The sequence below is a fragment of the Agelaius phoeniceus genome, chromosome 4, assembly GCF_051311805.1.
Source record: "Agelaius phoeniceus isolate bAgePho1 chromosome 4, bAgePho1.hap1, whole genome shotgun sequence".
In the NCBI taxonomy this organism is placed as follows: domain Eukaryota; kingdom Metazoa; phylum Chordata; class Aves; order Passeriformes; family Icteridae; genus Agelaius; species Agelaius phoeniceus.
Window position 1 is genome coordinate 18,398,560 of NC_135268.1, and position 23,712 is coordinate 18,422,271.

At 48.7% G+C, this 23,712-nt stretch overlaps 1 protein-coding gene across 9 annotated transcripts in view; it reads left to right on the plus strand.

The window, feature by feature from the left end:
* Nucleotides 1–23,712, plus strand: part of TMEM150C (transmembrane protein 150C) — a 26,582-nt gene continuing 2,870 nt past the window's right edge. Inside the window, exons 1-9 of one of the 9 annotated variants that reach the window (XM_077177026.1) lie at nucleotides 4,918–5,319; nucleotides 6,105–6,236; nucleotides 10,456–10,589; nucleotides 15,704–15,788; nucleotides 16,799–16,852; nucleotides 16,970–17,002; nucleotides 17,105–17,172; nucleotides 20,629–20,756; nucleotides 23,435–23,612. In XM_077177026.1, the coding sequence (XP_077033141.1) occupies nucleotides 10,583–10,589; nucleotides 15,704–15,788; nucleotides 16,799–16,852; nucleotides 16,970–17,002; nucleotides 17,105–17,172; nucleotides 20,629–20,756; nucleotides 23,435–23,612 (553 nt within the window). In that variant the 5' untranslated portion in view covers nucleotides 4,918–5,319; nucleotides 6,105–6,236; nucleotides 10,456–10,582. Of the gene's footprint in view, nucleotides 206–4,917; nucleotides 5,433–6,104; nucleotides 6,237–10,455; nucleotides 10,590–14,510; nucleotides 15,351–15,579; nucleotides 15,599–15,703; nucleotides 15,789–16,798; nucleotides 16,853–16,969; nucleotides 17,003–17,104; nucleotides 17,173–20,628; nucleotides 20,757–23,434; nucleotides 23,613–23,712 lie in introns of those variants that run through there. The other 8 variants (XM_054632688.2, XM_077177024.1, XM_077177025.1 and 5 more) reach the window with 8 other exon arrangements.

Below are 23,712 nucleotides of genomic sequence, written 5' to 3' on the forward strand. Positions count from 1 at the left end.
GCGGCCAAGGTGTGAGGTGAGGCCAAGGCTGTGGTGGCTGACTGCAGAGAACTTCCAGGCTCTGCAGAGAACTTCCAGGCTCCATCTGACCCCATCCCTGCTGCAGATGGGCTGGGCTGCACTGGGGTAATCCCTGGAGCAAGAGAGATGAGCAAAACCTGCTGGCACTGAAGTTACACCTTGAGGAAGACGCTGCAGGGAGAGGGTGAGTGCTGGTGCTGAAGAAATGCACCAGGGTTTGCATTCCTGGGGCAGGAGGGGTGGCTTTCTGCTCTGCCCACTCCCTGCAGAGGCTCTGCTGCTCCCTGGTAAGCCCTGGGAATGTCTGCATCCCTCTGCAGCTTGGAAGTGCAAGGCAACTGCTGTCCCCGGCTGGCAGCCAGAACAGCTTTCTAGAAATAAGCCCAGCAGATGGGAAATGTGGCCTGACTGCAGGAATCACATTCAGCTGCTGGGGTGGGAGGCTCCTAGGAAAAAACAAAAAAGAAAGAAAAAAAAAAAGATCTTCTAAAAGGTTTCCTGTGGCCACATGAGCCTGAGAATCCATGCAAGGTGGGAAGTGTGGTGGATGACCTATGGGCTCTGGTTAGATGATATTTGGGGTATTTGCAGCTGGGAGGCCTCTCAGTTTGAAGGGAGGTGGATGATCTATCAGCTCTCAGACAGTGTTACCAAAGGCAGGGCAATGCTGGACTTGTATTACCTGGATATTTTCACCCCAAGGCTGTTCTGTAGCTCTCCCCTTTAAGGGGAAAGGGTATTTGTGTACAGGGTGTTCACCATGTTCTGGCTGTTTATGGGAATCAAGGTGCAATTTCCCATAAGATCTTATTTTAAAGGAAGAATGAAAAGCAAAACTGAAAGCAGAGCCCAGTGGGAAAGGGGGGCATGTGGCGCCCATGTGCCCAAGCTTCCACAGTGGCTCCAGCATGGTTGTGCCTGGCCTGGGAGCAGAAACCTCTGGCAAAAAACCTTTACCAGCAGCACCAGCCCCGCTAAACAGGTGAGAACAGAGGAAAAAATGGAATTCCTGGGGTGCCCCTGCATGGGCAAAGCTCCCCACTGCATGGTTTGGAGGCTTTTGCTGTTTAAATCACCCCTTGCACATGGGCTGTATTGCTTTTAGTGAGTCCATCTCCTGCTGCCCCATTCCCTGAAGAGTTAAACCCTGATTTAGGCTTTTTCTGAGAAAACAGCTTTAGGCTTTTTCTGAGAAAATGAGAAAGAATTCTCACCCTGGATTTCAGACAAGTGACTCCAGGGGCTGTGCCACTGCCTCTCCCCTTCTTGCTCCAGCTATGGCCAAGATGGGGTTAAATCCAAAAGGGCAAGGAGCTCCAGTAGTCCCAGTGCAGGTAAAGGCCCTGCCCCACACAAGCACTTTAAAGGTAAATGCTCTCTCTCTCTCTCTGTTCAAGAGAAGCGGATGAGCAGCAAAGCCTGCCTGCAGAACAGTAAAAAAAAATCCCCTTTTGCAGGACTTGGAAAATGATTGGAGGAAAGGCTCCAACGAGACGAGCAGCACAGATAAGAAATGTAGGTGAAATGGTGCTTACCACATCTGCACAGCATGCCTGACCTTTGTATTCACTGTGGCTACTAAATTTTTCTGACTGACACAATTCCATTAACATTTCTAGCATGATAATAGGAAATAATTATTTTACCTAATCTCATCATTCTTAACAAACAAACAACTACCCAAAAAACCCAAAAACCAAAAAACCACCATCAACAACAAAAAAAAAACCAAAAAACAAACAAACAAAAAACCACAAACAAACAAAAGAGTCCTTTTTTTCCCCCCCAGCATTTTCTGTGCTTCATGTAGGACTGTCCTCCTGCCAGGCCAGAATACACACCCACTGGGACCAGGGCACACCAGTCTGCAGCTCTCATCTGCGTACACTGGCACTGCAAGGTTTCTTTCTCACAGTTCACACCCTGGCTCCAAGTCCTCTTTATCCCATGTATTTGCTATCCCAGCAGTATTTGGTTTTTGCTTCTCTTTTTATGGAAAAAAAAAATTGTTTTTCCATTTTCTCAATTTCCTTTCCTAACGTTCAAATGTATCACTTTGCTGCAATTAGATGGAATGGGTCTCTTCAATTTGCTGCTCCATTCCCTGATCTAGGTGAATTTTTCTTAGATGGGATCATGTGGGTGAACTGGGAACAGCTTCATCTTGTAGGGTTGGGATCTGGGGATGTTTCTTAGGGTCAGAGAGTGCACCTTGCAGGTCACTGCCTCTCCAGCCACCCTGAGCACACCTTGCCAAAGCCAAGCCACAGGTGGGCTTGCTTAGGTGGCATCTGTTTATCAGCAGGGCATCTGGAGATGTGAAGTCTATCACAATATTTGAAAAGCTCAATAAAGGAACAGATGGCTTGATAGCAGATGATCTGACTAATGAAGTCAGGGTTAACACTTCAACTGAGAAACAGTTTTAACTGGTTTGTAACAGTTTAAATTGTTTTTAATACAAGCCTTGGGGTGTGGAGCAGCTCCAATGGCTGATGCTGAGTGGTCCCTAGGCCCATTTTCCCCACTGCTCCTCTTTCTGGGGGGGCAACCTTTCCTGCCAGGCCTCACTCCACCTTTGGAGCAGAAAGGAGCAGGACAGGAGGAAAAGGTGGCAAATATATTTTCAGAAGACATGTATCTCCCAGAAATGAAAGCAGACTCACAGCAATTCCCTTTCTCATTTTCCTCATCTTTGTGTACCTTTTCCTCCCCCCAAAAAAACCAGTCCAGGATAACCACAGCCAATCTCCAATGGTAATTTCACCCTGGGAAGGACAGCAACCGGAGGGGCATGAGGTTGCTTTGCTTTGCAGGATGGGGGCTGTGGGAGAAGGGCTGCTCCTCCCATGAAGAAATCATTGTAGGAAATATCTCCTAGGGCCCACGTAACATCACCCCTTATGGCTGATGCCTCCCTGCATCTCTCTTGCCTCCTGCACTGGGTGGGCTCCAACACATGCTTGCTGTCCCCAGGCTGTGCCCTTTTTTCAAGCTGTGAGTTTTTAAATTTGTGATAGGTTTTTGGTGGGCCTGTCAGCATCATACGTTTCCCAGCACTCAGAGGGACACCATCTGCTCAAAAAGGAGCTGTGAACAAAATGTCTCAGACACGGAGTTTACCAAAAATGCAATTGCCTTAAAATCCCATATGGTGCATTGTTTCCCTTCCAGCATTGGCTGGCAGCAGAGGTGAAGTGACTAAGGCAGTTTCTGCTGCATTTTCCTTTATGGCCAAAATCGCTGGGGCCCAGCACAGTCACTTCTCACCTGTTTGTCAAAAGGTTTTCTTCAGCCTCAGCTGCTGAAAGCCAGAGGATACTGGGACTCAAAGAGCTCCCCTCTATTACTTTTAAAGTGAGCTTCCTTGACTCTTGCTGTCACAAGAAGCCTTGCAGGGAGGGATATGGTTAATCCTGATATCTTAAGCATATTTTTTTCCAGGCACCCGATTTTTGGGCCTTTCTTGGTGACATGGAGGCAATAGCAGCTCCTTGCCTGAGGAAAGCCATCCCTGGAAGTCACTTGTGGCTCCTAAGTGTGGCAGTGCCATGGGCCAGTGTCAGGTGCATGCAGAGGGGAAACCTGGCCAAGATCTCTGGATTTTGTGGGGTTGCAAAAAAAGCAAATGCTGCAAGGAAACATTCATTAGTCCAGGATAACATAAGATTTTAAATACCAAAGCAGGAGGAATGTTATTTCAGCTCTAAAAATAGCCCCCTTGGCCTTTAAAACACTGAGAAGCATACACAGCCTTTCTGTGGGAGCATCTGTCCTCTCCCTTGATGATGCAGCCGCTTTGGTAAGGGCTCAGGGGACCTGCTGGTACAGTGCTTGCTCTGAGGATCAGCACTCAGAGGGGTTTGCATCCCCTGGGGATCAGAGACACGAAATCTCTTCAGAATGCTGCACAAGGGCCAAAGCTGCAGGGTGAAGGAGTGTTGCTTGCTAGAAGGGCAGCCTACGAAATACTGATAGAACTCAGCTCATTTCTGGGGGCTGACATGGATTTAGGCATCTGTCTGTTTTGTGTTGGTTCATAAGTGATGGCACCAGGACAAAATTTTGACTAAGTGCTACCTAATTTGGATTTAGGAAAACAAACAAGACAGTCTCCGAATAACATCAGTCATCCTGACACAGAGAGATGGGAGGAAGAGGAAAAAGAAGTGGTAGCATTCACATGTACTTAATCCCATGAAGATTAGATAGGGAAGCGACCCCTCTAACCCAGAAAACTGTCCCAAATGGTTATCACTGAGCTGTTTTCCTGGGAATGTTTCTTCTCAAAATTCCAACCACAGGGATACTTCAGAGAGATCACAAAGCCCACCACCCAGTAAGGGAGAAGGGGTGAAAGAGGCTCTTCCTGGTGTTAGGAAAATTAACCCACAAACACCAGAGGTTTATGTCCAAAAAGGAGACAGAGGAGTCCTTTCTGGCTTTATTAGAATAAAGGGAGAGGCCATGGGGCATTCCCCTGGGATCTCTCGAATTTTTGGAGGACACAGCCTCCCTTTTTATCCTAATTTCCTGGCTGCATTTCCCTTCTCTCTTTCCCCATTGCCTGAGGTACTTGAGAGGTACAGACTTCCTGATACCAAAGATTTCCCTCTAATGTAGAACACTCCCTTCTAATTTTTAATTCTTATGGAATTTAGAGGTTCTTCTTCCCCATTGTTTCTTTCAGCTCTCAATGTCTAATTTCGTTTATCAGCAAACCTAAGTTTATTTGCAAAAGCAAATATCTTTTTCCATTCATCCATCAGTGGAATCCTTCCCATTGTTCCTTTTATCTCCCAGAGCTAGTTTTATCTACCAGCAGACCCACAGCTTGTTCGTAAAGACAAATCCGCTATTCCTCTCACTGGGGTTCCTTGCAACTGAGTGGCTGCTCCCTTGAGGCTTTTCCAAGCACCCATCCAGAGGGGCAGCATTCCCGGGAGGGCTGCGAACACCGCGGCGTTTGTGAGGCGAGCCCTCCTTCGGGGGCCTCGGAGCAGAGGGGCCGCAGGCCGGGCAGGTGCTCCCGGCTCTGCAAGGGCAGGCACGGGGAACACGGCGGAGCAGGGGCCCTTCGGCACGGCCACACCGGGCACAGCCCGCAGGCAGCGGCTCCCCACGGGCCCAGGGGAGCCCTGAGGGCCGGGGGGCTGCGGCCGCCTCCCCGCAGCGCAATCGGGGCGGTCAGAACGACACCCGGGCCCGCCCGTCCGGGGCGGGGCGGGGCGGGGCGGGGCGGGGGTCGGACCCAGCCCGGCCGCGGAGCCGGAGCCGGAGCTGCCCGCAGGTGCGCAGGTAGGAGCCGCTGCCGGCAGCGCCCGCCACCCTCCCTTGTCGCCGTGGCCCCGCCCTGTCGCGAATGGTCGCCGGCGCCCCGGGCGCGGTGCGGGTGCCCCGGAGCCCCCGAGGTGCGAGCGGGGCAGGGCTGGGCGGGGGGCGCCGCGGGGGCTGCGGCAGAGCCGAGAGCGCCGCGCTGCCCGTCCTGCAGCGCCCTGGGTCACGGCGGGCACGCACGGGCCGGGTAAGGGGATTAGAGCCGCTCCACACAGGGCCCGGAGCAGCCGGCTGTGGAACAGCTCTCCCGGGTCATGGTGTCGGCATCCCGCCCACCCGTGAATCCGACCCTTCGCGCTGCGGGATGTGGTGGTGGCACAGCTCGGCGGGGTCTCGGCCAGGCTGCTGCATAGGGGTCTGTGAAGGAGCGCACCTGGGCTGAGGGTGTGGGGTGGGACAGGTCCTGCCTTCCTTCCCCAGACCCTGTCAGGATGTCCTGTCAGGACGTGCAGGCTGTGTCCGGTTAAAGTCCCTGGAGGCAATTTAAGGTGTCGAGAAAGGCCCTTCGGCTGTGCTGTGGTGCCTCGGGGAAGAAGGGCGAGATCCCTCTCTGAGTGGTAGAAAGATGCTGGGTGCTGAAGTCCCAGGGGCGCTTGGGATCTCTGCCTTAGCTCTTAGTTAGCACATTGTGCTTGTGCCAGACCTTTGATTCAGAGCCCTTAAGATATAAACGTTGCAGAAATGATGAGTTAACCTTTCTGCTTTTTTGTTTGTTTGTTTTTGTTTGGTCTTTTTTCCTTTTCAAGCAAAGCTGCTCGTGAAAGTGACCCTAGGGGTTGTCTGGTCAACATTCACGCCGTCCTCATGCCATGGCAGTGCACACATGCATGGTTAATTAGGAATAGCAATTCAACATGGAGGAGGGCAGCATGTGGAAGGTATATCCTGACACTGACTGCCTGTTGTGTCTTGCTCAAGCAGATGACAGTGCCTAAAAGAAGGGGGCTTGATTCTTGCCCACTTTCTGCCTTTGGGTAATGGGATGAAGACAGGGGACTCCTATTTGCTTGACAAATGTCTTGCTCCTGATTTCACTGCTGAACTATTTAAAGTCAAATTGTTTTCTTGTGGTTTATCCATGCCCAGCTGTCAGCATTTTCTGAACCTGGGCGCTGAAAGTGCAGTTGTTTCATTTCCCCTTTTAAGATCCTTTGTGCTGCAGTGTTTGCTTTTCAGATGCAGAGCAAGGATGTGTGCCTGTAAGAACACCAATGTTTTAGATTTTTTTTTCTTGGAAGAAATGTCATGTCTGTGGTTCTCTCTCTTCCCCCAGCCATTTCCAGGCAGCCTGAGATTGCAAGATTGCAGTTTGGCCCAACAGAGAGACTTTAAGGTCCCAATCCTGCAGTCCAAGCTGAAGCAATGAGCTGTGATTGCAGGTTAAGTGGGAGCAGAGAAAGGTCTGTGAGAAAAGAGAAAGATGATCCTAGGCAATCTATTGGGGAGGATACACTGGGATAGGGGGTCGTGGCAGGTGAGGAGGCAGCTGCTGCAGTGGAAGGCTTTGATCAGGACTCTCTGAGCGCACACTCCTCTGTGCCACTGATTTCCAGTGGGACGTCTCAGCGAGCAAATCACTGGCCTTGGTGTCTAAAATGGGAATAATTCTGGGCTTTTTCTGTCTCAAGAAGACTTGCAAAAGTCTCTCCTCACCTTAGGTCCCTGCAGGTTTCAGAAGAGGTCACCTGAGGTTCAGGGATGAGGGCGGGATGAGAGTGAAAAGGAAGAGAAACACATTGGGAACAGGTGAAGAGAGAAGGGCAGAGTGAATGGGAGGAGAGGAAAAGACTGATGCAGCTTCAGAAACCATGAAAGGAACTGTTTAAACAGCTATAGGTTACCTCACATGGGGTTTATTGCACATTTTTAATGCTGAGCTTGCTGCTGGATGGTCCTGCCTGCCAGGGAGAGGTCTGGGCAGCCTCTCCCATGGGTGGAGGGAAGGGAGCAAAAGCCTGGAGGATGTGGGCTGATCTGCTGCAATGGTGGGGAGAGTGTCCAGCACCCTCCCTGCAATTTCCTGAGCTGGGGCAGGTCCAGGTACTTAGGGAGAGGACTTCTGCTCTTGCTGTATTATTTCTGCTTCCAGTGAGGAACCACTGGTATTAATAGTGGTGACTGCCTAAACCAGAAGAGCCAGTGGCCCTTCAGTTTTGGCACCAAAGGACTGCAAGAGTGGGTTTTGCCTGGCCAAGATACTGAGGATGGCCACAGCTTTGTCAGAGGGAGCCTCCCCAGTGTGGTCTTGGCTCTTAGAGGTAGTTTAATGTGGTCTCCTACAAGAAAGTTGGACTCTGAAAATATTTCAGTAGACTTAAAAAATAATAATCCCTCTGGATGCAGTGTAGAGGCTGCTCACACAGGCTTGGCCCCTGTTTGACAGCTGGAAGCTGTTCCCTTCTCCCCTCTGTCCCTTGTGTTTGCTTGAAGGGAAATGCTGTATGGCACCTTCCTCACCCAGCTCACCCAAACACCCTAAAAACTGCAATATATGGTTGCAGCAGCTTGAGACACTGGTAAACAAAGGAAATTAATTCCTAGAAATAAGGAATGCTGGCAATGAAGTGGTGAACACCACAGGAATACCTGTCTATGATGGCTTACCTCCTACTTTGCCTCTCAGGGCTAATGATTTCCACAGGTCTCAACAGAGTCAAAAGACAATCCCTGTGCCAGAGAGGGCCACTTTAGTGGGGTGACAAGAGCCAAGCCATGGGAACTGCATGTCCATTCCTTGCAGCTCACCCTCTGGCCCTCTTTGCTGCTCCTTTGGGGGTTTGGTGGTTAATATGTGAAGAAGAGGGCCTCTTTCTGTGCAGGAGGAGCAAGTCCTCAGGCTGAAGAGCTTGGTGAGGGAAAACTGTCCTGAGGAACAGTGTGCTCTGCCACAGTCCCTAACAGCTCACAGGCCTGGGGTGCATTTACCAAAGGAAATGCTGCTCTGGGGACAGTGTACATCTCTCCAAAGATGCTAAGTGCAGTGAAGAAAGGAGTTTATGCATCCAAAACGTGAATAGGAGAGGCGTGAAAGGGATAAGAGAGATGAAAAACAGGGTAAACAGGTAGGAGAAGCCCTGCTTACACCCCACGAGAAGCTCTGTTGCTTGAGTGTGTGTTTTCTGTTTGATGGGGAAAAACCAGTGACAGGGTAGAAAAGGCAGGGGAACCTGGAATTTTTCTGGCCTTGCAGGGAGTGTACTCTCTCATCCATAAAATACAGGAGAAGGAGACAATATGATCAGGAATAACGTTCTGCCAAGTCTGTTCCCCTGGGCTTGCCTGTTTTTCCTTACCTTCAAAGCTATTTGTAAATCAGCACTCGAGGTTTCACCTCCCTGTTAAGTGTTCTTTGCCACGCCCAACACTTACATTGTTTTCCTGATAATGGGACAAACCTTTGGGGCAGACTTCCTTCCCCCTTCTGATGTAATGTGTGTCTTGGCTTTGCTTGCTGGTACACGTTGGAAATTATTGAAGACATTGGTAATTTTTTGGGACTGAGGAGCAAATAAAACACCTTGATCAGTTTATTAATAGCCTGTCAAGACCTCTGTAGGTTATGGGAGGAGAAACACTCAATCTGCTTGTTGCTGCTTCATTAGATTGGGGTGGTTGAGGTGGAGGACAATCCTGGACTGGACAAATTGCCTGCTCAGTGACTCTGACTTCCTGGGCTTTGCCATAGCATCAGCCTGCATTTCTGTATTGCTTGCAGAGCAAGGAGATGGTTTCAGAGACTCTTTCCTCACAGCACAGCTGAAGCGGGGAAAGCTTTGCTGTTGTCTCTTTTTTTTTTTTTTTTTTTTTTTTTTTTTTTTTTTTTTGAGGAGATAGATAGCCCTCCTCATTTTCCAGCAACTCTTTAGTTTGGGGGATGGCTGGAACTTTGAGCTAAGTGCCCTTCTCAGAAGCATCCCAAACCAAAGGATTCTCAAGGGGAAGGTATGGCCCTGTGGTGGTGGTGGTGGTGGTGTAAGACTGTGGGTTTGGGCTGTGTTGAGACTCTGCTAGAGATTTCCCTTGTGTCTCAGAGGTCTGCTGAAAGTGGCTCCAGTCTTGAGTATCTCTGTGTTAGGGGAACTTTGCTGTCTGACCACCCAGAAGCCACTCTGTCAGTCACACTCCCACCGCCCCCGGCTGGGATTGAAGCCCTTTCACAGTGGGTGGTTGCATTAAGCTGATGTGTGCCTTGCTTGACTCCCCACACACCCCACACTTGCCCAGTCAGACAGGTTTTCCTCACTGGTTGGGTCTCAGGATTCCCATAGCAGAGTCCCAGGAGCCTGGACCCTTTAAGTAATTTAATCATGGTGCAGTAACACCATAACAGCTTGAATTTATGCCTTCAGGGGTTCTCCCTGCACTAAGGAATCCCTGAGCTTTTATACCCTCCCAGTCTGTGTGCCCCTTCCAGTTATGATATTTAGTCTGGGGCCTTCTGGCTGTTTATTTGGCTTCTACAGAGATTCTGGGTGACCAACTACCCTTGTGCCACAGGTCTCCATGCCCTTTGCTGGGCAAAGGGTGGATGCCAGGTCATGGCCCCTTGCATGTGGCTGCAGCCACCACCACAACGTGGCTGCTCACCAAGCCTCTTGTATTCCTCAGCATCTGCACTTGGAGAGAGTAAGGCATCAGCCCTGGGAGGTGGGCAGTCCAGCAGGCACTGGGAGGACTCACTGGGAGCTGGTTGTCACCTGGCTTGTGCAGCCCCTGGGGTCAGGAGGAGCTGGCATGGCTGTGTCTTCCAGCGAGTATTCCCTAGCAGAATGGGATCCCTGGGGCAAAGAACATGCAGCACCTGCACAGTGCAGCTCTCCTCAGCTCACCCTGGCTGCTCCTGCCTGGTTGCAGTGCCTGCTGCCCCAGCTCCTTCTGTCTGAGCTGATGTTACCTCTGCCTTACCCAGCTCCTCTCTCTGCCTCCTTTGCCTGTTTGCAGGCTGAGGGCCACGACTGCCCAAGCCCTGCTCATGGTATGAGTGGGACCTCATGGAAGTCTGTGTGATCTGGCATAGGTCCATGGATCAAAGCCTGCAGAACACCCCTTTAGTCCCGTGGTGGCAAACCAGATTAATTTTTCTTCTCTAACACCCAGGAGTGTGGTCTGGAAGCGGGGTGTGCCTGGTTTGTGCAGCACCAAATGCGAGACAGACAGCCACAGCCCACAGGAGTTGAGAGTCGGCGTCTCTGGCTGTGAACAGCAGCTCAGCACTGCTTGCTAAATGGCCTGTAAGTACTTACACCCATGTGGGACTGGGGGTGAAGGCTGTGGGGCAGCAAGAAGCACAAAGCCAAGAGCACTTTCTGAAATACGGTGGGATGCACTGGCCTCAGGGCCCAGCAGTGCTGCAGGAATATCTCTGGGTCAGACACTGTGGATATAAATGTGTCCTTTACTGCTCCTGTTTTTTGGTGATTAGAAGGTTTCATTCCTTTGTTGCACTTGGTCCATCTCTGATAGGTTTATGTTGGCCAGAGCATTTCATTAGCACACTGAATGCAGTGTATGAAGTGAGACAAGAAACATGTACTGATGTTGCCATGGGTGAAAACATTGCCTCTCAACGTTGTTGCAGGATTCCTGAAGCATCTCTCCTGCTTCCCTCATGCACAACCCAGAGATGTCTTTACCTTTTCCCATTCCTCTTGTATAAATGAAATGAAAATGGCATTTCTGCACATCCGTGAGATGGTAGGGGGGTACCTGGAGCAAGCAGAACATCCTACCCTGCTGACAGAGGGGATCACTTCTTTTCTTGTTACCCCACCATTTTGTTATGTATCTACAAGCCTCTGTCACATCTTATCTCTCTCATTATGCACTCACACTGGAAACCTTGAGATAAACCTGAAAACGCCCTGCTTTGATATGTTGGCATTTGTGACTTGTGGGTGGCAGGTTATGTAATGTGCTGGTTTGTATCCACTCAGTTACAGTGATTAGCTATCAAGTGACTGGGGTTATTTTTGCTTTTAAAAGCAACAGAGATCTATAGTGGGCTCCCCCAAAAGACAGAATGTGTTTGCTCCCCTTTGATTGTTGCTGACTGGCAGCAATTCTTTATGACTTACTCTGTGTTTTGAACAGTGTTCTCCTTCTCACAGTGCTCCTGCCTTTGTACCTATTCTCTGAAATAACCCAATGGCCTGGTGCTGTGAAATGCAGGAGTGTTGCTCTGGCTTATTATGCATTTCAAATGCATCCGCATGCTTTAGTCTTAAAAAAGATGTATGACTCTCTTAATGTGGTAATTTTGTCCTTCCTTACATTCATGTTCTCTGGTGAAAGCAACTTCAGGAGGAGCCTGTAACTTTGCTTGGCAGATGGAATTAAGATGTCCATATTAAATGAACCCTGAGCAAGCAGCAGTATATGTTTGGTGAGCTGCCTGCTGTAATTGAAGTGTGTACATTAGGGGAACGGAAGCTTAATTGGTTGAGGGTGTATAGCGGGGCAATGGTAAAAAAAGCAGAGCCAGCAGCTGACAGTCTAAGCAGATTTAGACATAAAAATGGAACTGGAGATGAGTAAGCTTGCATTGAGAGAAATTCTCAAGGCACACACCGGGGCAGTGCTAATGTGAAACTCTTTTCAGTTCTGTACCCTGACTGAGATGGCAGCAGGAGCACACCTCAACAGGGGTTTTGCAGTGCTGGTGTGAGAGTGTGTGTCAAGAGGGATTGGAAAACCACATGTGAGCTTTGGAGAAGGTGGGCTGGGTCAGCTGTGATTACTGAAAATGTTTTGGTTGGTTTTGTGAATCTATTGCACCATGAGGGCTTTCTGTGCCTGCCTGTGCAAGCCTCAGTGATGGAAGATCAATGGCTATGGGAGATTACCAACTGCCTCTTGGATGCAGCGTGGTTATTTGGGAGAACATGGGCTGGCAGAGGTTGCTTTTGTTGCCAACTGGAGTTGACTGCTCAGATTTGGCATCACTGGACGTGGCAGCAATGCAGAACAGAGCTGTGGAGAGGAAATTTGGCTTGATGTCATCCCTGTGGAGCAGTTAACAGTCAAAGAGTTTGTTTCTACATTTCCCATAAAGAATTTTGATGCTTTTCCTATCACTCTTGGCACTTTACTTTGGCTAAACTGGTGTGGTGCTGCAGGAGAGGATGATATTTGGGTTCCTTGTTCTCTTGTTCCTGTCTGCTTTCAGAGGTGCACAGAGGTCTCCCAGCTTGAAGATACAAACACTGGGGGCATCCCTGAAGGAGGACAAGGTTCACCCAAAGGCAGCTGCTGACAATGATGTCTGCTGAACACTAGTGCAAAGCTAGGCAGGTTTGGCACTGTTCAGGGTTTCTCCTTTGGAAGAAGTTGGGATTACATGTGATTTTGTTCCTGGCACCTGAATAACACAGCAGGGAATAAGTGAGGAATGTGCAGGAGCTGAGCCATGTTTTTAAACCATCCTCTGCCCACGTGGCAAGGCTGAAACACATCCAAGCCATGGCCAGCATTAAAAGGTGTTGCTGTTTGGGGACATGGAGGAAGGGGACCCTTCTTTCCTGTTTTTGGTATTTCATCTGTCAGATGCAGGTGGCTTCTTTTTTTTTAACTGGCTGAAATTAGAGTCTCTGAGCTATGGAGCTGGCTTCCCATCAGGACACTGTGCTCTGCACTGATTGCTCATTTAATATGCAATGATTTCAGATGTCATTTTCTGTTAGTGGCTGATGGAAGGGGACTCAGTGTGGCACAGTGAATATTAAGCAGAGGGCTGTTTTCCAAGGAGATGGGTCTGTAGCCATGTTGCTCTCACTCTGAGGAGGTTGGGCACTAGCCTTGGCCTTGCTCCATTTTAGAGCTCAGCACAAAACAGTGGTTATGTCAACAGAATTCTCACATTTCCCCACTTCTGGTGTGGAGTCCATGTCCCCATGTGCTGCCTCTCTGCTCTGCCTGGGGGAAAAGCCCTTCCCACCTCCCTCTCTGCATGACAGGCCATGCTGAAATAGCTTGTGAAGGCTGCTGCTTCCATGCTGGGAGGTAGAGGAGCTGCAGCAACCCATTATGAGGACAGGTATTATGGCTACTGTTTGCTTTTATTGTGTAAATAAAACTTTTGTGCCTTTCCAAGGGTGAAGGGTAAATAATAAGAAGTGCCATCCCCTGAGAGGAAGGAATTGTGTAACCTTGGCTCAGTCCAGCCACCACCAGTTACCAGAGGAGAGTTGAGCACAGCAGTAATTACCTTGCAGGGCAGACAAGGGCTGGAACAGGAGGTGGTTACCTGCCTGCTCCCTTCATCCAAGGCAGGAGGGGGGAATTTGGCCACAGTTATCACAGTCTCCCTTGTGTGGGGTGCTGGCACTTGGACACTGTGCTGCCAGAGGCTGTCAGGGACACAGCCCTGTGGCAGGTGGGGCAGCTGCCACCTGGAAGTGGTCCTTGAGATTGCTGTCACAGGTCTCCCAGTGCCACAGCACCACCCAACACCAGCTAAGGAATGCTGCTGCAGTGCTGCTGAGCAGCAGGAGGAAAAGGCAAGGGCAGCACTTCATGGAATAGCTGCAAGCATGGCAGCGGGAGCTGTGCGGGTTACAGAAATGTGAGATGCTGTGTCTCCTGTGCTGGAGGAGAGAAGTGAGATGGGAAATCCAGTCCTTCTTGCTGATAATTTCTTCTGATCTGTTCACTGTGCTAAAGATCTGTATGCACACTGGAGCGGCTTTTAAATCAGCATGCTTAATACTTGCATCATTTCATGCTCCTTGTCTGCAGTTCTCTCTGCTCCCAGGTCAGAGAAGAGACCTTGTCTGCCTGCTTTTCTGTCTTTTAAGGTTTGGAATTCAGCCTTACTCCAGGCTGTGTACAAACAGCACCAAATTGTGGTCTCGTGGCTTTGTGCAAGTGAAGTGTGACCCTGGGCACTGCCAGGGTGTTGTTTTTACCCCTGCTAGGCCATTTGCAGGGAACACAAGATAGCTGACCTGTAGAGGTGAGAGTGCCATGCCTTCTACAGGGTGTGGGGAGCCTCACTCCAGCTCTTCAGCCTCTGTGCCAGTGAGGCAGGGCAGGAATTGGTGCCCCAAGCAGTCCAGCCAGCGTGTCCTTGGCAGCTTGGGGTGCCTTAGGGGAGCAGGGGGCTGCTCTGACATGGGGAGGGTGCTGACTCTCTTCTGGGTCTTCAGAGGAGGGAGCAGACCATGGCTCTGTGCTGCAGGTGTCAGAAGGCCAGGGGAGTTGAGAGGAGGAGGATGACAATGCAGGTACTTTGTTCTCTGGGGCAAAGGGATGGGTCGTGGCTTTAAGGACCTGGACGAGGTAATTGAGCTGAAAATGCAAGCAGGCTCCAGTGAGAGGCTGTCATCTCTAAGTTGTCCTGGCACCCCAGGGTGCCTCACTTTCTCCCCCATGCCATGTGGGTGCTGGTGGCCCAGGGAATGCCTGCCCTGCAGCAGGGAGGGGGGCAGAGCACAGGGGCACGGATGCTGCTGCCCTGGTGAAAGTAAAGCTGGAGTTGTGAGCCTGCTGTTGTACCCCTCTCCTTGTGTCTCTTGGCTGTGCTGGTGCCTGGGGGAACATTTATGGGGGAGGACAGAGCATGAGAAAATACTTGATCCATTATCAAAGGACTCTCATGGAGACGTAGGAGTCTCTGTGTCCGCAGCACAGCGGCGCTTCTGAATTGCACATATTACAGGAACAGTCCCGGCACTCCAGATGCTCATCCAGCATGATCTTGCCTGGAGGACAAATGCTGTTCCTCGGGAGGCGCTGTCCGCAGCATCCTCACGCCACATGCAGGATTTCACAGCGCCTGCATGTCAAGGGCTGATGCTGCTGGCAGCCTCATCCTGGCTCCCGACAGCGCTGGGAGCCGGCACTGGAGCTGGGCTCCCCTCTACGTGTGGCCAGACACTATTTTCAGCTGCTTGCTGTGGCCAGGATGGGAGCTGGTAGTGCCCTTTGTGGAGATGATGGCAGCACGGGCATCCCTCTCTCTCCATGCTGCGGCTGAGGCAGTGTGTGTGGAATCGGTAATGATCCCGGGTAGGAGGCTGCCTTGCCTTCTGCGTGTGGGAAGTAGCAGGGAATCAGAGCTGCAGGTCTTGTGGTCACCTCGCACAAAATCCTTGAGAGAAGTGCTTTGAAAACCACTCAGATTCTGTAGGTGTGGTTGAACAGTCTCCTGCTGCAGGGCTCAGTGCCTCGGCTGATCCAAACCGCGTGGAGGATGCTGCCTGCGGGCACAGCTCATTAACCCCTTGTGGCCATGAGCAGCTCGGTACCTCGGCACTGCCGTGGGGATGCCCTTCCTGCTCCCAGAAGAGGGGGGCTGAGGAGGGTGGGTGCCTCAGCCCTCTGTTGTTACTTTGTTCTTTGTTTCTAGCAGGTATGGATGGGAAGAAATGCAGCGTGTGGATGTTTTTACCTCTTGTCTTCACCCTGTTTACATCAGCTGGATTGTGGATAGTGTAAGTTATCTCCTGCTGGTTACTTGGGAGGCTGCTTCTCATTAAGGAGAGTCTTTTGGGGATGCTCTGCCCTTGGGCTGCTGTGGGGCTGGGAAGGCACATGGTAGGGGCAGGGGCCAGTCTGTGCCACTTCATGGCTTGAAGTATCACATTTTTATCCCTGAGTTTCTGTGCTCCCCAGGCAAAGCTGCTGAACTTCCTTTCTTCCTGGTATGTGCTACTGGGAGCTGCCTTAAAAGACGCAGCCAAAAATGTAAAAATTTCCTTTAATGACATTTTCTTTGAATGACTCAGCAGAGCTCTTGGAGAAACACTTAAGCCCTGCTTTGGGGTAGAAATTCAAAATCTGCAGCATCCAGCACCACACTGAAAATCTGCCAGCAGCTTAATGCTGACACCTCACTTTCTCCCTCATGCTTCTTACCAAAATGCTCATAAGACGTGCACTTCCCTGAGCTGGGCTCTCTCCAAGCATGCAGCCAGATGACTGCAGCCTGAATTTGGGAGTGAAAAATGTGTGATCAGCAGCTGTGCTCAGGCTGAGGAGCAGTTGTGTTGTAGGATGTGGCTTTGGCCATGGTCTGTTGATGCTGTTTTTCAGCAGCAGGGGCAGCTTAAGCCTTTTGTCTGACCTCTACTGCTTGCTGTTTTTCTCATCCCATCCCCTCTCTATTAAAACAGCTTTTGTGGATGGAGTACCATAGTAAACCTGATGAATCAAACTGACTCAGAGTAAAAATGAAAACATTCCCCTGGCTGGTTGTTTTTAAAGCAGCTCAGTTCAGTGACCCTTTTTGTCTACTCAACCATGCAAACCAGATGCAACACAAAAGAAGGCACATGGACTGAGAAATAATAAAATGCTTGGGCACAGGGAAACACAGGATCCTCCAGCAGATCCTGCCAGTGAGCTTGAAACACTTTAATGTGTTGTTTGAGTGATATTTAGAATGGAAGCTAGGATGAGGTTTTACACTACTTCCTTATTTCTTTTCCCTTTTTCTTGACAGGTACTTTATAGCAGTGGAAGATAACAAAATTCTCCCACTAAGTGTACCAGATAGGTAAGAGCTGTTTGTGGGCTTTATATTCAATCACTTGTTTCTTTGAAATAATGAAACAATTACAACGAAGTGGGAAAGAAAACCTTGAATCTTTATTCCTATTCCTGTGTCTCTTAGGAAACCTGGTCCCAAAAGACCGCCTTATATAAGGTAAATGAATTATTTTCTTCCAAGTACTACTCTGGTTTATGTGTCTCTATTTATGTGTCTCTGCCATCCTGGAGTTACAATGATACACTTTATATTTTCAAGTATTGCAGGTGATGCACCTCCTGCAAGCTGTGTGTTTAGTCAAGTCATGAACATGGCAGCATTTCTAGGTAGGAACCACAACTGGAGTTTCTTTCTTTCTGTTTGTTTTAAGAGTCACTGAAACATAATTAATATCCTGTACATATTCTTTTTGAATGTGATGATGTGAAACCTTTTGAACTGTATGTTTCATTGCTGCTTCTTCCCATTGCAAAGAAAGAAATGTGACAGGGGAAATGCAACCTCCAGACTGCAAATCTGTGTCGTGGGAGGCGTGATGGTAGGTGACTGTCTCGGCCTTGGTGATCATGAAATGGTTGAGTTTAGAACTTCTGCTGTAAGGAGAAAAAAAGAATTTAGGAAATCAAAGCAGAATTGATCCCCTAAATTTCAAGAAAGCAAGCTTTAGGGAGGTGCTTAGCAGAATATCTCAGGAATCTGCTTTTGAGGGCTTAGGTGTCCATGAGTGCTGGTCAGTCTTTAAGAACCACCTTTTAGAAGGACGGGAGCAGGCAACCCAGCTGGGTGGAATTGTGCTCAAAGAGTGGGGCAGAAGACCAGCTTGGCTTAAGAGGAGAAAGCCATTATGTGGTCTCTGGAAGAGAGGTTAGGCTTTGCAGGAAGATTGCAGAAATGTGGTTTGTATATGCAGGGAGAAGACAGGAAAGGCCAAAGCTCAAATTGATTTAAAACTGGCCAGAGTTGTTTCAGACAACAAGAAGAGTATTTTTAAGTATGTCAGTGGCAAAAGGAGGCCTAAAGAAAATGTTGGACAGATACTTGTTAAAGGCTGTGACCTGACTAATAAGGATGAAGAAGAAGAGAAGGCATTCAATGCTTTTTCTGCCTCAGTCCTTAATAAAATGCAGATAGACCTTGGGTTCTCCAGTCCTCTGGGTTGAAGGACTACAAGTGTGGGACAGTGACTGTCCATTTGTGAGCACTGGAATTGTCAGGGACCAGATGTATCAGCTGAATGCCCACAAGTTCCTTGGTCCTGGATGGGATTCATCCCAGAATACCGAAGGAGGTAGTGGATGTTAGGGCAGGATCCCTCTCTATCATCTCCCAAATGTCTTGGGATTTTGGGGAGGGGCCTGCTGACTGGAAGCCAGCCAGTGTTATTCCAACCTACAAGAAGGGCATGAAGAAACACTTTGAGACCTACAGACCTGTTGGTCTAACCTCAGTTCCTGGAAAAATTGTGGACAAAATGATATGGACACATTTAAAGAATGATGCAATCACCAGGCACAGTCAGCATGGGCTCACAAAGGGAGAGTCCTGTTTAAGAAATTCAATATCATTCCATGATAAGGCCACACACCTGGTGGATGAAGGGAAGGTGTTGGATGTAGCTTTTCTGGATTTTAATAAGACTATTGACACTGTCCCTCACAGCAGCCTTCTGGAGAAGTTGTGCACCTGTGAGATGATCAGGTTCACAGTGCACTGGGTGAAGAACTGGCTGAAGGGCAGGGCTGACAGGGTGTAGAGAAGCCCCATCTGGCTGCCATGCAGCCACCAGTGCTGTCCCTCAGGGCTCAGTTCTAGGGCCTGTTCTGTCCAATATTTTTATCAGCAATCTGAATTAATGATGTGAGGGCAGCATGAGCAAGTTTGCTGGTGATCCCAAACTGAGAGGTGCTGTTGACTCTCCTGAGAAACCAGGTGCCTTCCAGAGGGAACCAGATATCTGGAACACTGGGGAGTGATTAATGGGATTAAATTAAACAAGTCTAAATGCTGTATCCTGCATCTGGGACAGAGTAACACTGAGCTCAAGTATAAATGGGAAGAGAATGCAGAAAGGGAGGTGTGGAGCTCTTCCTCCTCAAGTCCAGTGATAGGACATGGGAATGGTTCAAAACTACTCCAGGAGAAGTTTAGACTGAACATTAGGAAGCATTTATTTACTGAGAGAGCTGTCAAACACTGGAATAGGATCCCTAGTGAGGTGGTTGATGCCCCAAGCCTGTCACTGTTCAAGAAGCATCTAGACAATGCCCTCAATAGCATGCTTTAACTTTTGGTCAGCTCTGAATTGGTCAGGTAGCTGAATTTGATGGTTGTTGTAGGCTCCTTCCAACAGAAATAGTCTGTTCTGTTCTAATCTCTGCTTTGTGGGTAAAGTCAGTCTTTCCTCTGCTGTATTTGTGTACTTTCTGAGAGCTGCTTTTAGCTTGTATCTCTGACCACCTTAGTTATGTCAAGATAAAGGAGAGGAAAACTACAGAACCATGTAGTTTTCCCTTTCCATGTGGGAATTACTGAAATTGAAAATACCTTTGTTTTGCTGGGAATGCTTTTGTCATTCCCATCAGGTTTTAGAAAAAGATCACATAATTTCAGGAGTCTGTATTGTAGATACAGAAATTAAAAAGTTCCTGTACATGAGCTTGAGTAGACAGGTGGCTGTCTGTAACAATTGCCTAGGGGTGGAAAATAGAAATCCTCTTTTTGGGGTGGAACAAAGTTCTCATTTTTAAGGATTTGGAGTGGATTGATTCACTAGAGTAATTGTGAGAGAGTAAATTCAACTGTCTTTTGCAGTTTGGGTAATTTTCACTGATAGTGCCCTTATTTTCCTAAACCATGTTTTCAGTATTATACCAGGGATAATATATTTTCAATATTGTACCAGCACTTTTGTGGAAAGTGCAGATCTAATTTGCTAAGGTGAACTATTTACAACAATATGAGCTACTTGCTATTGATTTGAGCATGAGCATAAGAAGGTGTTTGCCAGCAAGCAAATTTCCCTGTTCAACTAAATTGGTTTTTAGTGGTCTGGCTTGAATCACATCTGAGAGCCAACTGATTGCCTGGCTTTCTGTGTTGTTCCATGCACCATTCACTAGGGAGGGCAAAAATACACAATTTGAGTGTCTTCTGGGGTTATGCCATATCATATGATGCATGATATATCATACCTATCATGTATCATATACCACAGTGCATGGGGGAATTGGAATAAATGCTATTCCATTCCTCATGGAAAATCAGTGCAACATTTTGGCTCATGTTTGTGGCAACAGAACTTGTTACAGAAGAGGAGAAAAGGCAGTGGACATTATGGCAAGCCCATATAGAAATATGTATGTGCCATTCACATGTATTGAATACAAGTGGGGTTTGACATCTGTCCTCCAGCAGAGCTCAGCGCTCGTGAGTGGAGTGAAGCAATGCAAGTCCAGGTGCCACTAAGTGAATGCATGGTGTGCATGTGTTGGACTATGTGCTGGGAGCTTCACAGGCAAGCAGGAAGGTGTTCTTTCCCCCAGAAAATTTGCAGACAAAGCATAATGAGAAAAGGAAGCCTGGAGCTTGCTGTAGCTGGATTACAAGAGAAATGCTTCCTGTGCCTAATCTTGTCCCTGATTAGGTAGAGGGGGCCGTGCAGAAGCACAAAGCTTGCAAGCCTGCAGGTAGAAAGAGGAGGAGGGGGCTGTGAGGCCCCAGGCAGGTGTTTGCTGCAGCAGGTTCTCCCTACTGATGTCCCATGCCTTGTGTTTCCTCCCCAGCGCTTGTTGTGGCTGTCCTGCGCTTCATTCAGCTGAAGCCCAAGGTGCTCACCCCGTGGCTGAACATCAGTGGCTTGGTGGCTCTGTGCTTGGCCTCTTTTGGGATGACCCTGCTCGGCAACTTTCAGGTACTGCTCTGCAGGCTTGGACTGCTCTGTCTGTGATGTGACTGCCCTGCTTTCCTAGCGGCTCCGCTTGGGTCTTTGAGCCAGCTGTGATGTCAGCCTGGGGAAAGCAGGTGCTCCAGTCTGTGCCATTCACATTCTCTGAAAAAAATCCCTTTGCCCAGGATTTTTCTCCTGGGAAGCTGAGAAGGCTCAGAGAAAAGGAAAACAATTCTTATCTCATTTGCTTCTCCCATGTTGTGCTCAGGTGTGGAATGTGTTTGGAGATGTTTACCCACAGGTGATTTGTTTTGACTCTTTGGCCAACTGGGGCCAAGCTGTGTCGGGACTCTGGAAAGAGTCACAAGTTTTCATTATTATCCTTTTAGCATTCAGTAAGTATCTTTTCTGTGTTCTTTAGTATAGTTTAGTATAGTATTCTTTAATATAATATAGTATTATAAAGTAATACATTAGCCTTCTGAGAACATGGAGTCAGATGCATCATTCCTGCTTTCGGCCGAGCAGTCCCCAGCTAATACAATACCAGCCCTCCCTTTACCTGCTCTGCCACCTCTATCTGCCACTTGTGAGCCGAGATGAAGGGCCACAATCACTTTTCACATGTCTCCAGCAGGGTTTGCACCTGCATGCTTAGACCTGACCTGCTGAGAGCCTCACCAGGAGCCTCCTGAATCTCTTGAGCCCTGGGAGTCGGCACAGATGGCCCTGGGTAAAAGGGTTGAGCGCGAAGTTTGCAGCCACATATGTGCAAGCAGATGCACAAATGCCCGTACAAATTTAGCAGACAGCTCAGTGTCCTTCTTTTAAAACATATGTTGCTTTAAATCCACCTCCTGCTGATCCTCAGGCCTGCCAGGAGAGGGACACAGCAGAGGAGTGCCAGGACTTCTCCGGATGTGGTGGGTGTCTGGGTGAGGGCCCTCCCATTCCCCCTCTGTCCTGCAACGCTGTAGGAACCAACATCTGGCACATCTGTAGGGATGGGTGTCCCCTGAGATCACCATTATGTCTGTCAGGGCTGCAGTGAAAATCGAGGTGTTGGAGTCAGTGGGGCTTGGGTTTGACTCTGAGGTTCTGTCCCTCACTGGGGTGCATGTAACGACCCACAGTAATGGCAGGAACTGAGAAAGGCCAGTGCAGGCTGGCTGCTTCCTAATACAGAAATGGTACTTGTCTTGGGAAGGGTGAGGAGGATCTCTTTGGATTGTGCAGTTATTGAAGGAACTTGGTGTCCTTTACAGTTGACTTCTTGTTTTTTTCTTTTTGAAAGAGGTATGAGATAATTTGACTTTTATGGACTTGGTCTTCCTAACTCCACAGCACAAGCCCAAACCCAGGGTATTGTTTTTTTTCACAAGAGCTTTCCAGCTAGGAATTATGAAGCTTTGTAACAGCTTTGTCTACCTCTGAGAAGAGTATTTCTAGTACAGGACAGGCACTAGGAAATGGTTTTGACCTTGCCTTCCATTTTTCAGTCTTTAGAGCAAATAATTGTAATTTAACAGTAGATGCTTTGAATCTTGCCTGGCTGCAAATTTTGATTATTCTGATATCTGATTCTAACTATCCATTCCATGTTAGTTACCTTGATCTTTTGCCAAACATGAAAACATGCTGTAATGAGACCTTAATCTATGCCTCTCCCTGCCTGACTGCTGAGCTGAATGTGGCATTAAATCATATTTCTGGAAAATTATATATTGGGTGTTTTAGAGGGACATTATAGCTGCGAGTCCCTTGCAGTGCTGACTATCTTGGGAAAGGCAGCTCAATCCCATTTTTGCCTGAATGATTATTTGGACCTACTCTTGAAAGAAATTCAGGGTAGAGAGGAGGGGAGATATCAGTGGAGGCACAGCAGCTAGATTGTTGTCCTGTAGATTGTGTCTTGTTTGATGGGTATTTGTTAAATCATCAAACAGGAATTAAGGCTGCAGGGAGAAGTTACAGACTGGTGGTTTCTTTTCTAAAAAAGCCTCAGAGGCAGAGGGAAGATGGAAATTGTTTGGCTTAAGTCCATGCTGGACTTTTTAAATGGATTTTTAGCCTCAAGGAATCTTTTTGCAGATTCTTGCTAGTTGTACCTGGCTGTCATTTTGCCTTGCAGTGTTGCACAGTGAGTGCCTTGTGGGACAGGGCAGCCCAAGGAACAGGGAAGCACTGGCACTCCAGAGAGGTTGGGTTCATGTTGCCTCAGACCCCAGTGGCCAAGGATTTGGTGTAACTTGCCAAACCAGGATGGGCAGAAGAGGAAATTGGAGGAACTTGCCAAACCAGGAGCATGTATTTGTGTTTTGGCTTGTGCTAGCTCAGGAGAGGGCCAGGGCTGGCACTGAAGGTGCACAATTTGCATCCATTGCAGGGAGCTGTACAAGACCCACAGTGGATTGTCCTTGCCTGCCCTGGCCATCACTTCAAGCCAAGGAAGAATTTATTTCTGAGCTCTGCATTTGTGAGTCTTGTCAGGGAGCTGTGGAGACAGTCCCCAAGCAACTGCATTTTCCAGGGTGCTCTTGGGCTTTGGGAAAAAGATCTGCTTGACTGTGACAGCTGTCAACTCACCTTGGTTATGTTGCACCTTACCTCTCTGCCAGAAGAAATGATACATCACCTCAATCCAGTTAGCTCTCAGATAGTTCCTGTTGTGTCCAGGCAATCACTGCTTTATTTGTTGCCAGCTCTCCAATGATGAGGAGATCCACAACGTGGGCACATCACTGACCTTTGGCTTTGGGACACTGGCATGCTGGATCCAGTCTGCCCTCACCCTCAAGATCAACCTGAAGAATGAGGGGCGGAAAGCTGGGATTCCACGAGTGGCTCTGTCAGCCAGCATCACCCTCTGCGTGGTGCTCTGTATCCTTTTGTCTTGCTCCCCAGGAAGCCAGGTATTGTGTCTGTTGTGCAGCAGCTCTTCTCACACCTGTCCTAGGATCTCAAAGCATTTTGGAATGCT